Here is a 14,612-nt window from a genome sequence, read left to right as displayed (position 1 = left end):
GCTAATATGTCCTTTTAATTTTTTTTTTTCATGTTAATCTACAAATAAACATAATGTTTTAATGAACTTTGCGGTTGCTGGATTTTCCAATTTTTTTTCCATGGTTTACTTGCTCAGGAAACCAGCCTAAAAACCAGCCTAAAAGCCGTGCACCTTGCCCTCATCCTAGGCATTTCTCAACTTGGTGAGCTGATGATTTCTTTGTTGTGTTTTTCTACCTCCACAGTACTGCCAAGATTCTACTGCAAATTTGCACAGTTTCCTAATTGTTAATGTATGCAAGTAAAACTGACATTTCCTGTGGCCTCTACATATGTCCTTATCCTCAAAGTATCACACATTCTAATGGAATGAAGAAATCATAGAGGATCATTAAGGAATATTCATACGCGCCATTTTTATTGGCTTAAATTAAAGGAAATCTGTCAGTAGGATCAACCCTGAAAAGCCGTTTATATGGTCAAAGGAAGCTGAATAAAATTATACCTTGATATCTGCCATCTGATGTTTTATTTTAGAGAAATCCACTTTTTTAATATATAAATGAGCTGTCAAGATCTATGGGTGGGACACTAATCTGCATGAGAATCTGCTTCCAGGACTTATTTTAAGTGACAGATGGAGTTACCAGTTTGAGACTTGTAAAGACTGACAGTCTGTTCTCCTGATCTCACTGCAGAGCTGAGTGTGATTATACCTGATACTTCTTCAGCTTCTATTTCACAGGCAGTGAGAGTGGGAGAGGGGGCAGTACAGCTGATTTGACAACACTATGAGAGCTGCAGCCACAGAAACGTTTGTAATGAGCCAAAGTTCAGCTCTGCTATACCGTGTTAGTTACAATCACACACAGCTCTGCAGTGAGATTAGGAGAGCAGACTGTCAGTCATTACATTACTGGTAGAAGAGCAGAAGGCTAGCACTCGACTCTTGTGGATATGATGGTGCTAGTGAACGGAGCCAGTGGTCCCATAAATAGTAGAATATATAATCACTGCACTCATAGAGGTTGAAGAGGTTTGCTTCAAGTGAATCGTTTATTACAGGTGATAGGTGAACTGACAGGCAAAAATTAGCGTTTCGGCCAGTTAATGGCCTTGATCACAATACCGCTGAAAATAAGTGAAAGAAAACAATAAATCATGCAGAAAAGACAGAAAATATTTACATATTTACATATATATATATAAAGAAAACATGTCATGGCAAAAAGCAAAATACCAGTATGGGAGCATGACTATAGGTTACCAATGAAGGTATAGTTACTTTACCATACATACTTTAATTTTTGAACATATTTTAATTATTATACAAAGCATAGAGACAGCAATGGCAAAAGACCTGGTAAAATTGGCAAGGTCTTGTGGATGCATATCAAGACTCTCAGAGGTTTGTAAGAACTCAAAATAGGACATACCCTTTGAAAATATCTCTCTAGTTTATAATACAACCGATCAATGGAGACGGTTGATGTAGAAATAGACAGAAAATTCCTGTTGAAATTGATAAGGAACAGTGAGATAGCGTGCTGAGCAAGCATAAATCAAACACTGAAGGTTCACAGGATGGATGGTAGGAATAGCTTTGTTATAAGCAGTAGAGAGTAACAGAAAAGTCTCCAGGAGAGATGGTTAAAAGGAGAGAATAACTTTGTATAATAATTAAAATATGTACAAAAATTAAAGTATGTATGGTAAAGTAACTATACCTTCATTGGTAACCTATAGTCATGCTCCCATACTTATATTTTGTTTTTTGCCATTACATTACTGGTAACGCTCTCTTTCATTTAAAATAACCTTTGAAGGCAGATTCTTGGAGAGATCTTTGTCCTGCCTATATATCTTAACATCTCATTTGCAATTAAGAAAAATATGTGGAATTCTCAGGAATAAGTAAGTGGATCACAGATATTAAAGTATGATTTTATTCAACTTTTTATGACCAGCTTGCCCATACACACGACTTAGGGCCCCGTCACACATAGCGATCTCGCTATCGAGATCGCTGCTGAGTCACAAGTTTTGTGACACAACAGCGATCTCACCAGCGAGATCGCTGTGTGTGACAGCGATCAGCGACCGGCCCCCCTGCCGGTATCGCTGCAAGAAACCTCTGGACATTTTTTTCGTCGCTGATCTCCCGCTGGCCAGCACGCATCCCTGCATGTGACAGGCGGGAGACCAGCGATCAGCTGGTAACTAACGTACACATCGGGTATCCAAGGGACGCGCGTCCCTTGGATACCTGATGTGTACGTTAGGTACCAACGAATTACAGGTGCTGCTGCCGCCTCACGCTGGGGACCAGGAGCCCGCGGTGTGTGTACCAGCCGCCGCCGCACGCTGGGGACCAGGAGGCAGCAGGACGCCGCCAGGAGAGGCCGGGGATGCAGGCGCGCCCTCTGCTGGTGGAGGACTGGAACAGCAGGCACACTTGTCCGCTGCTCCCGGGCTCGCTTCTCACCTTGGCGTCCTGATCGCTGGTGAAGCTGTCTGTGTGACAGCTCACCAGCGATCACATAGCGACTTACCAGCGATACTGACACGTTGATATCGTTGTCGGGATCGCTGGTAAGTTGCTATGTGTGACTCCAGCTTTAGGAGGGTTGATCCCACTGACAGATTCTCTTTGAAGTAAGTGTTAGAGATTTTGTTCTCCACTTCATTAATGAGAAGGAAATCCAAGTTTCCAATATTAGATCTAACAATATATATATATGTCTTTCATAACAAATAATGCAATCAGGTTATTGTAATTAAGAGACTTTCAGAAAAATATTCTGATCGTACGAAACACAGCAGGAGACGGAGGGTATAAAACGTGTCTGTGAATACTGACGTCGTTGTCTTATTTATAGCAATCAGCTCAAGAAATAATGGCTTCTTTTCTGTGTTATTCCACAGACTCTTGCCACACCTGCTCCGTTTGCTGTTGATACAAGCTGCCAATGCAAAGCTCCACATGAGAAATTAACCATTGCTCAGGCTCATTTAGGAACACCGGGTGAGTTACAATGCATTATGCTTTTAAAGCAAGTTCTTATTAGAACAGGTATTCGGTGGTTTCTCATATTTTAGACCCAATGAGGTGCAAATGTCGAAAGGAGTATAAAATCGGAATTCTTTAAAATGCAGATTACAAGATCATCATTATTAATACTCTGTTTTTTTCTTCTTTCTGGTCATTAAGTTGAATCTGTCCAGGTCACTATCTGTGTATAATGGACTTCCTTAGGGGTATCAGCCCATTTTCAGTAATATGCTACAAGTAAATTGTAATATAAAACTTTCAAGAGAAGCATACAGGCTATTGTTTTAGTTTCGTAAAGTACCACCAAGATTAAGATTAAAAATATAAGGTAAAAAATAAAAAATAATAAAAAACAAAAATATATAAATAAAAATAATTGTAAAAATAATAAAAGTGATGACAATAAAAATAATAAAATTCAAATAAAGTAGAAAAAGGATAAAATAAGAATTTTTTTTGAAAAAATGTATGTAAAATAATAATAAAAATAAAAAATAATAAATAAAAAATCAAATAAAACAATAGATAATGTGTGAAATAATAAGGACAAGAAGGAGGAAGATAAAATACAATGCCTTTATTAGTGCAAAAATGGGCAAATAGGTGCAAATGCACAAGGGTGTCCACACAAAAAATAAATAAGATTTTTATATTTACCAAACGCTACCAAAGAAATGGCAGTAATATATATATATATATATATACATATATAAAGATGTTATAACAAATGCACAATATTATATATAAAAATTGTATAAAAATTATGGTCCAATACTGAATATGCTGCTAGCTGTCCATTAGAACACCCCCTGACCCACATATAAGTGATGTACAATTATATATAAATAATAACCACAGGTCAGCAGTGCATCTCATGGAGTATGGAACACTCCATGCAAGGCATAAAATGGCCAGAGAACATATATTTTAATAGAAAGGTTAATACCTGATGGGCAGCTGAGGCGGACCACAAGTGAGTGTGGGACACTCCCCGATGCGCGTTTCGGATCGGCGTCCTTCATTTAGGCTATTGTTTTGGTAGGGTTAAGATCAGCACGTGAAAAATCATCCGATTTTCATCCATTGATTCATATTGTCACCCGTGTGCCATTGTGTGTCTGTATTTTTCGTACGTGTGACATCTGTATTTATACGTCAATAGTTTAATATGTACATGATAAAATACAACGTTCTATGTTAGAAATTGCAATGTACCCGTAAAAATCAGATGCAATATGGATGATCCATATGAGAAGCAACTTTTTTTTGCATGCCGATAAAAAAATGGAAGAGACTAGTGCATGCTACGATTTTCTTCACATAGACATTGGTTCCATCTTCCATGTGAAATAACTGTCATCTGAACAGCACTATTGTATTACATTAGTTAGGGTGCCACCGATTTTAACTGAGACTACACTAGCGGTCTGAACAAGCTCACTAAGTGGATCAACTATTACAACTTCTTCTGCTCTTAGGCCGGGATCACACATGCGAGAAACTCAGATGAGTCTCGCATCTTAATACCCGGCACTGCCGCCGGCACACGGGAGTAAAGCGTGCGGCTGCATAGAAATACATGGAGCCGCACGGTCCGCTCCCAAGTGCCGGTGGCAATGCCGGGTATTAAGATGCGAGACTCGTCCAAGTTTCTCACATGTGTGACCCCAGCCTTACAGTAAAGATCCCCTTCCATGTTGTTGCTGCAGCCTTGTTTCCTATAGACATAGAGTATACCCCCTTTATCATTGACACACACATAAATAGATAATTTGGCAAATCTTTGTAATCACCTTTTGTACATAGTGATTAGATCACTCAAAAATCATTTTTTTCCACACTGGCCCAATTTTTTTTTAATTATTCATTACATCTAACTGTTTATGAACAATAATTGAAGGCATCTAAACTCTCCATTCCAGTTATGGCCTTCTTCACCAGTGCATATCACATGTCCGTTGGAATGTATAGGTGGTTTTCTGCACTGCTAGTGTAGTTCCATGGATGAGCCAGGACACACAGGATGAAGGAATATGCGTTTCTAAGTTATCCAACTTGTTCCTCAGGAAACAACCACAGTAAGAAGATCCACAGAGAAACCACCCGACTTATATTGGACCATATAAGACAGGTTGTTTGTAGGTGGATCTTTTTACTATGGTTGTATTCCAAGTAAGAAGTTGGATAACTTAGAAACACGTAGATAATAAATACCGAATATTCCTTCATCCTGTGTGACCTGGTACATTTGTGGGACTTCACCAGCAGTGCAGAAATCTCATCCTGGTTTTTAACCTGTGACTTGCAGCAACTGATTCAATTTGCTCAAAAAAGGGTTGTGTGATCAAAACCTCACCAGATTAGCAAGGTTTCTACTTTATATCCTTTTCGCGTGTACAATTGGATAAAACCTTATTTGGCTCTTTTGCTCCCCAGTTTCTCCCCCTTGATATGTTAGATATCCATGAAATGGACCATTTTTCATTCGTTCTTCAGTTTTTCATTCATTTATGTTCTGTGTCTGTTTTTTACCATCCATGTGTCATCCATTTTTCATGTATGCTTAGTATATGTAGGTTTTTTCTAGCTTTAGCAACTAATCTACACTAATCAGGAACAAAATTTATTGGCAAATTGTCAGCCAATCTGTCACCCACCTACGTCAATTATAGGAAAAAAATTATCATGACAAATACTGTAATAAAAAATGTAGATGTTACAGTAATGATGTAAAATAATCAACTGTGGAAAACAAATGAATAAGGGATCTGTTGGATCTTCCATTATTATAAGGGTATTTCTAACAAAAGTGCACATTAGCAGTTTTTGCAGGGCACCATATTGCCTTCAAGTCACGTGATATAATTTTCAATTATAGCAAACCTTGATCATGGTTTGGTCAGAAATTCACGCTATTTTTATAGGACTGGTTAATTATCTCATTCTTCCTATAATGGGATGTCGGTCAGCTGTAGTAGGCCAGTGAATCCAGCAGTAGAAGAAGCTTCATGCTGTCAGTTGAGCAAGTTGACCCACTATGGCCTTGAGATCAAACATCAAGTCACTATAACATGTTTGGCCGTGCAGTACAAGCCTTTAGAAAATGAAGAAAAAACATAAAATGAAGAATTTGGTATATTGCACGGCTGTTGTTTTCTCCCGTGCAGTAATATTCTGATATTATTAGCTGTGTGTGTAATTTAGATTGAGTAGATTACTTTCTATTGAATATGTCTGGGTTTACATCGCTTGTATACCATATGGTGATGGAATGATGGAAGGAATACTTTAATGCTTTGGAGAAGATTAGTTGGAAGCACAGAAATCAGGCGTTACGGTTGTGTTCAGGCTGAGAACACAGATGGCAGGAAGAGCCTAGAATAGAAGGCTTAAATGGTACAAGAGTTCTCATTTGGAAAGGAATTTCTTTGTTAGGTGACAAACAAATTACAGGCACATAAAAGAAGAATAGCCTAGCCTTGTGATAATACAAATTGTATTGTGCCATGAAATTTTCTTTTCTTTACAGCAGCACAGTTGATCCTGCAATTTTCTTTTCAATGATTATACCTCAATGGACCACTGCATTATATCAAATCAAAGCAGTATACACTATCCGTTCATCTTTTATTCCAAAGACTGGCTATAGAAAGAAAATGGGGTGTGCCCCCTCCAAATCCCCTCTCTGCCGCCATACTTCCACAAGAAAATGTTTATTAATAATAATGGCAAGAAGCATTATCTGTCTGAGTGACAGGAGATTATGTAACAAGACTATGACAGCGCCAGGTAATGGGTGGGTTGTGTAAGCCTCTGGAAGCGTGTTGAAGCCACAAAATACAAACCATCTTTACAGCAGATGATTTCCTGGAGAAGGTATTGAATTGAATCATTGCCAGTCAATTAAGCACTTCTTATGTCATCTTCTGCACCACAGACAGAACCTTCCTCCTGTACTTTCCCATAATGTGAATATGTGTGTGGCACTTAATGTTAATCCGCGATCATTGTCACCTAAACAAAAAGTGTACTGAAGACCAGAAATGTCGTCAGAGGCAAGTACTGCATACCCCCAAAAACATATAATACTATGGCAATGTCAAGGGGCGGTATGCAAGCACTACCCACCATTTTGAGTGGGAGCCTTGGTTTACCAAAATCTCTATTGATTCCAGTTAGTTCAAGGAACAATTTTAACACAATGTCAAAAATCCTATTAGTCCTTATTGGTAAATGAAACAACACAGTTCTGCAGTCTTACACTTTAGTCCGAGTACCGGTGCACCAGGTGGCTGCTGAATATTGGAAAGTCGCTTGTCTCTGGTGGCTCTGACAACTTTTCCACTTATTCTGTAGGGCCTCTGATATCTGGGTAGGTAGCAGGGATCCAGGTGACTTATTGCTGCGACTGCCAGTGGTTAGTCTCTAGTACATTGTGAGTGGACCAGGAGATCAATTCTGTACTTTCACTGGTTCTGCTTTAACTCTATGTCCCTTTGTCACTTGTCTGCTTCTGTAACATCACAGTATTCACCAGTTCCTGGTTTGATCATACACAATAATGCTCTACGAATCTCTTCCACTGAGAACTGAAAAGTGCATAGTGCTCATAAAAAAAGCAGGATATGTATGGGCACTGCCAAAGTAAAGATTGGATAGAAAAAGGTAGTTTTATTGCATATGGCAGCACCCATTCACTTTCTGCCTTTTTGGTGTGCACTATTCACTATAGAAAAAGGTAGTTTTATTGAATAAAAAAAAGCCAACATGTTTCTGAACCAGCCTGTGTCTATTTTCAGGTTGCCTGAAAAAAGAACAAGTCTGGTCCCGAAACATGTTTTTTTTATGCTATAACACCAACTTTTCTTTATTCAATTTAAACGCTGTTTGGCGGCATCCATACGCAAACTGCCTTTTTTTTGAACACTGTCTGCTCATTATTTCCATTGGGAGCTGATCCGTTTCAGCATGCTGGTGGAGCAGCAACTGTGGTCAATCTTGTTTACGCTCTATCTCAGAGTAGCATCTGCAGTAGCACAACCACAGTGGTTGGTGTGAGATATACGTACATCCCATTGTTTACGATTTTACTATTTTACACTACAGAGTTTTTTTTGTGTTTTCTTCCACTGGGAATCCTCTCTCTAACTGTGACACCAATAAGATAATAACTAGAGTTGGTGTAAACAAAACCCTGTTCTGCGGACAAGTTAGTAGTCTGTGACCATCGGATGGGAATCCTGAGAACTGTCTCTTACCTGACGGTATCTGCAACCTTTCTTTTGATTAGCTGGCCTGGCGTGATGTCATGTGTACGTCATACCACAGTGAGGACATAATATAAAACTATTTAATAGTAGAGCCAGGGATACTATCAGGTAAACGAAGGTTCTCAGGGTTCCCATCCAATTATTTGACGAAAACCTTGGCACTGATGGAGATAAGGATAGCGAGTCTTTGTCGTAGATGATATTTAATAGTAGGCTACTCACCTACCGTAACCTACATATACTCGGCAATACTTGACCCAGATGTCCTTGATAAAGTCCACCTGTTGGTCAAAATGTTGGACATTTTCTATCTGTTTCTTGGTGCCAGATCTAAATAAAATTTGAAATGTTATCTACGACAAAGACTCACTATGCTTATCTCCATCAGTGCTTAGGTTTTCGTCAATTATATTACAGAATCACTATTCTGTCCTCAAGCATGACCACCTATACAGCAATAGTGCAAGCTTCTTCCTACGTGAGGGTTCACATCCAGCAACAACAGATTGCTGATGTGGCCACTGGAAATTAATTTGCAGCAATTCTAGATATTGAACATCAGTTATGATGAGTCTTAAGGAATGTCAGTAGTGATGCATACAAGCTTCCAACCTTTAAGACTAGACCCTCTAGGGCTCAACCAAAGTGGCAGGTAGATACTCTGCATGTGCTTTTTAATGTGTGCTCCAGAAGGTTTATGACAATAGAAATGATATAAAAACATACATTTTACTACAACTTGGTTAAAGACTTGTCAAACGTACCATGGCCTAAACACAGGGGCATAAATTGATGCTCTTAGGTCTAATTTAAAATCTAGAACAGGCCCCAGCTCCCTCTATCTCCTCACCTAATATTTGCTGTTTATAATACTTGTCTAGTCTTATATGGCAGATTGACTTTTGGGTCCCCTCTTATACCAAGTCCCTGGTAAAACTGATGCCCCTGCTCTACCAAATCAGTTACAAAAATCAAGTCAGACCCAATCTATGACTGGATTATAATAAAATATGAAACCAGAGTTAAATATATCTGTTTTCTTAATGTCACCCTGTAGCTTGACAGAGCTTGAAGAGTTTTGCAAAGAAGGTGGAAAAAATTACTGTGTTCACTCATATAAAGCCGACGGAGACCCATCTGTATAAAGCAAAGTTCATAATACCTGCAAAATGCCCTTCTACTAAATACTGACTAGGGATGAATAGTTGTACATTCAATGTTAATTTGTATGGATTTGTCAATTGATCAATCACTTTGTAGAATACACCTACTACCAAAATGATCCTACTCTTACTTGTTACATATGTTCCAGGTAACTCAGCTGGAACTCTGAAAGGATTAAGCTTGGCGGGAAAAGTTTTCCCTCTAAGCTTTCCCGGTATTTTTTTGATATCAGAGATTGGTCGAAGTGGTTAGCCTGTTAGTGGCTCGTCGCTGGGTGAAGTATAGCTTTTCCCCCAGTGATGGCTGTTGATAGGGCAGTCTATTTGTAAATAAAGGAGGGCTGGGGGGATAAGAAGAGGCAGTGATGAAAGGGGTTTGCCATTCCCCATCACTGCCAGAAGGAAGTGCTGCCCCTCCCTTAATTTTTCTTTGCCATGGGCCTGGGGTAAGTTGTTCAGGAAACTGAATGACCGTCAGGTTTTGGATATGGTTAACGGGCTTGAGCTTTTGCTGAGCTGCATTTGGTTAGAAGTTTAAAGTTTGGTATGTGAATTTTTAATAAAGGCCGTGGCCAAAAAATTTCCAACCAAGTGAACTTGTCTTGTGTGTTAATTAAATATTGTATGTTTGTGAATGCTAAAAAAAAGAGGTTCTTTTGTAGGAATTGACTGTGTAATGCCATTGTATTGTCTTGAATAGAAAAGATGAGACAGAGAAGAGCTTTCTGTTAGTTAGTTAGTAAAAAACAAAGTCACATGGATCCTGAGAGACATGGTGACATCTTTTCTTTGTCTTTTCCAGTTGACCGACCTGTCAGAGTGTATGCAGATGGAATATTTGATCTTTTCCACTCGGGCCATGCAAGAGCTCTTATGCAAGCAAAGAACCTGTTCCCAAACAGCTACCTGCTGGTTGGAGGTAAATGAAGGATTGGCAAAAAGATCTTGCTAGTCAATGTAGATTAAAATGGATTTTATTTTCCTTAGTGTTTTTAGTCCATTCACTTATCTTTAAGTCTTTGGACAAAAAATATTCCTCAATATATTATTGTTACCTTTAGTTGAAAAAATTGCACTAAGTTTTAGTCTGCTGTTTGTCTTCCTTCCTTCCTTCATAGACACCCTGGCATGATCTAAGTATCAAAAGTTCTATTGTTGGAGTGACATTTCCTGTAATACATGCTAGTTGTAAGCTCTGTGTGTTTCTATGGTGCTGCTCTTTTCATTTTCATGTACAGGTGTGTAAGGGTTGGCCAGGACTATAGTCGTGGCCAGAGACACTAAAGCATCAGTGTCCCGGCCTCCCCTCACAGAAAATTGCAATCCATTGTTCGGCGTACCTGCGTCTCCAGGTTTGGGTCCCCCTGGGCACTTCCCAAGCGGTGATGGCCTCTCTCCGAAGCGACTCCCAGTAACTGAGACACAGTCCATGGTAACTTGAATGGTTTCTTTACTGATAACTTGACACAATATGTCCACAGTTGGCACATCGTAGATAACTCATTCGTCTTTACTTGCTTCCTCAGCTCTCCCTACTTTGCTGACGCTTCTATACTGCTCGTGCCGGACCGGACCGTCCTAGACTGTTTCCCAGCTTCTTCCTGGCCTAACCTTGCTTTGATGACAATTCCTTCTGCCTGTTTAGCTCCAGACTTGAAATAATCTGCCACCTGGTTTGGTTGCCTCTGGAAAAGCATCCGGCCTGTTTGTACTGCTCCTTGTGAAGCTACAGCATCCTTCTGTTCCTCACTCCATCTGACTCCTGCCCTAAGAGCATCCGCCCAGGCTACAAGTCATCACATCTTCTTCAACTGCTTTGGTCCACTAAACTGATGCCCAATGGACGTGGATAAATTGTACTGTCACTGCTTAACGTTGCGTGGCTGCTGATTTGTCCTGGGCCTATAGCCCATGAGGACACTTTGGGGATCCTGGCTCCATCTGAACTAACTTCCCTTCTCATCTAACCTTAACTCCCGGCAGCCCCTCCTACACTTAACCCTAACCTAAGAGTTCTATATACTGGAGTGCCCCCCTCTAGTGTCCAAAGGGAGCACTATGCTTTCCCTATTCTGTAGATGGCAAACTTTGAAATGCCGTAAACATTATCACAACTATGTGTAAATAAAAGCAACAATACATTAAAACATCAAGACAAAACAATGGTAATACCCAGAAAGGAGTAGCAGTACCACTTCATATGTGTGGTAATACATGTAAACATGTAGCAGTACCATTTAGCAATAGATAATAAATACAATAAACATCTTACCTAACCCCTTTACAATCCCCCTTTCCTTAAATTTTGTCATCCCTGACCAAACACTTTTTCAAAACTAATATTTACAATGCATACTCCGCACAGGGAGATCATATGAGGTAGTCACATCCGTTACGCACCGACGTTTGTGTCCTACGCGTGGGACAGCAGTCCTGGGAGTAAGCTTCCCCTTTCCTTGAGGGAAGTACAGTCTGTCTTCTTTTTTTATCGTTAGTTTCCAGCCGAGAAGACAGTCTCCGCTTTTCCAACAGAATGGGCGCAACAGGTGCAACAAAAACAATAAGAGACCATGGGCTTCAGATATTATGCCTAGCTCGTAGTCCTCCAGGTCAAAAACAAATAAATGTATAAAAACCAAAAGAATTGTTCTGATGACCAGTTTTGGCCATATAACTCCCCCATCCTTTGAGGAGAAATCATTTGGGCTTTTCCTCTACCCTGAAAGATGCAGAACAGTCCTTCGACGCATTCTATAAATGACACAACATGCGCAACATACACACATTTTTTCCAAATGGACAAAAATTTTCAACAGCGTACTTTCCGTTCCTTTTTCGTCGGTTCCCATGCCCTGGTACGGGCCGAAGAGGTCCCTGCAGCCACAGAATCCACAGTTCATTCTGGCATGGCAGCAGCAGCACAAAACTGTAATGTAAATGAGAGCGGGTTTTCTTCCGTTTGGATGGAACAGGGAATGTCGACTCTTACTCTAGCATCGGCCTCGGTTCCGGTCCCCCATACCCGGTGACTGAGCGTCAGGTCTAGTGGACCACTTTCCTTTTCATGGGGAAGGGACTGGCCAAGTGCTACGGAGCTGGAACCGGGGTGTGCTCACCACCTCCCTGTATAGCATCCTGCACACCTCGTTTCCGCGGCTGTTTTCTTCTGCACTGGCGGCCGAACAATCCAGCTCCCAGAGGCACAGCACCGTACCACTCTGTCCTTCTGGCGTGGGTCACCCTGGGGCGTTTTCTGCTTTCAACCCACTACTTCTTGACTCCTGGCAAATTAGTTCCGGCTGCTGAAAGGAAGATTCCAGGCCCCTCCACGACGGCTCCAGTGGCTGGAAAAACTCGGACTCCGCTGGGGAAAGTTCCGCTCTCCACCAACATGCCGGTCCCGGCTTCTCCATGTCATCCCCCTTCTCCAACAGGTATCGATATACTCAGCCATACATGGCTCGTTTCTTCAGTTCCCACCCATTTTCAGGTGGGACCGCCTCCGGCCACTCCACCCGTTTGTTGTTAGTCAGTGGAAGGAGGCGGGTTCTTCTCTTCTTCATCTGCGCCCAGCAGGGGCGGACCGGGGCATACTGACAGGCAGGTTTTGGTGCCAGGGGACGGCTGCAACGCCCACGAAGGATGCGGTTCTTGTTGCTGTCTACTTCTTCTTCACCATCTCCCGCCAATTCCACAGCCGCTATCTTGGTCAAAGTAATGGTGTCAGACTTTCTTATCAAAGAAGCCAAGTCCAACTTGGTAGTCAAGTCTGGTGTTGTCACAGAATCTTCAGTAGTCAAATCCAGTGTTTCATACATATCCACAAAATCTTCTCCAGATCTAGCGACCACTTGCTCCCTTTTCCGGTTATTTTCCAGGGGCACAGCAGTCGCACACACATCATCATCAGCTCTTTTCTTCGCAGGTTCTTCGCATTGCGAGGTAGTCGCATCCTGCCGACTACACCAAATGTAAGGGTTGGCCACGACTATAGTCTTGGCCAGAGACACTAAAGTATCAGTGTCCTGGCCTTCCTTCACAGAAAAAATTGCAATTCATTGTTCGGTGTACCTGCGTCTCCAGGTTTGGGTCCCCCTGGGCACTTCTCAAGTGGAGATAGCCCCTCTCTGAGGCGACTCCCAGTAACTGAGACACAGTCCATGGTAACTTGAATGGTTTCTTTACTGATAACTTCACACAATATATCCATAGTAGGCACATCGTAGATAACACATTCATCTTTACTTGCTTCCTCAGCACTCCCTACTTTGCTGACGCTTCTATATGGCACATGCCCGGACCGGACCGTCCTTGACTGCTTCCCAGCTTCTTCCTCTCCTAACCTTGCCATGATGACAATTCCTTCTGCCTGTTTCATCCCAGACTTGAAAACATCAGCACCCGGTTTGGGTGCCTTTGGAAAAGCATCCGGCCCATCAGTACCGCTCCGTGCGAAGCTACAGCATCCTTCTGTTCCTCACTCCATCTGACTCCTGCCTTAAGAGCGTCTGCCCAGGCTACAAGTCGCCACATCTTCTTCAACTGCTTTGGTCCACTAAACTGATGCCCAATGGACGAGGATAAATTGGACTGTCACTGCTTAACGTTGCGTGGCTGTCGATTCGTCCTGGGCCTATAGCCCATGATGACACTTCTAGCACCCTAGCCCCGTCTGAACTAACTTCCCTTCTCATCTCCAGCAGCCACTCCTACACTTAACCCTATCCTATTAAGAGTTCTATATACTAGAGTGGCCCCCTCTAGTGTCCAAAGGGAGCACTACGCTTTCCCTATTCTGTAGATGGCAAATCTTGAAATGCCATAAACATTATCACAATTATGTGCAAATAAAAGCAACAATACATTAAAATATCAAGACAAAACAATAGTAATACCCAGAAAGGAGTAGCAGTACCATTTCGTATGTGTGGTAATACATGTAAACATGTAGCAGTACCATTTAGCAATAGATAATAAATACAACATTAAACATCTTACTTTACCCCTGTACATGTGCATCTCACTAAATTAGAATAACATCAAAAAGTTAATTTATTTCAGTACTTCAATACAAAAAGTAAAACTCATATATTAGATAAAATCATTACAAACAGAATGATCTATTTCAAGTGTTTATTTCTGTTAA

At 41.0% G+C, this 14,612-nt stretch overlaps 1 protein-coding gene across 5 annotated transcripts in view; it reads left to right on the top strand.

Moving 5' to 3' along the window:
* The window catches only part of PCYT1B (phosphate cytidylyltransferase 1B, choline), a 93,032-nt gene that overhangs the window by 56,754 nt on the left and 21,666 nt on the right, over nucleotides 1-14,612 (top strand). For all 5 annotated transcript variants that reach the window (XM_073565905.1, XM_073565904.1, XM_073565903.1 and 2 more), the window contains exons 2-3: nucleotides 2,907-3,006; nucleotides 10,269-10,385. In XM_073565905.1, coding sequence (XP_073422006.1) covers nucleotides 2,907-3,006; nucleotides 10,269-10,385 — 217 coding nt within the window. The remainder of the gene's footprint in view (nucleotides 1-2,906; nucleotides 3,007-10,268; nucleotides 10,386-14,612) is intronic.

The sequence above is a fragment of the Dendrobates tinctorius genome, unplaced genomic scaffold, assembly GCF_039654945.1.
Source record: "Dendrobates tinctorius isolate UK_male_01 unplaced genomic scaffold, ASM3965494v1 ptg000016l, whole genome shotgun sequence".
NCBI lineage: Eukaryota > Metazoa > Chordata > Amphibia > Anura > Dendrobatidae > Dendrobates > Dendrobates tinctorius.
Note: the sequence above shows the minus strand (reverse complement) of the source record. Positions and strands in the feature narration are given on the sequence as shown.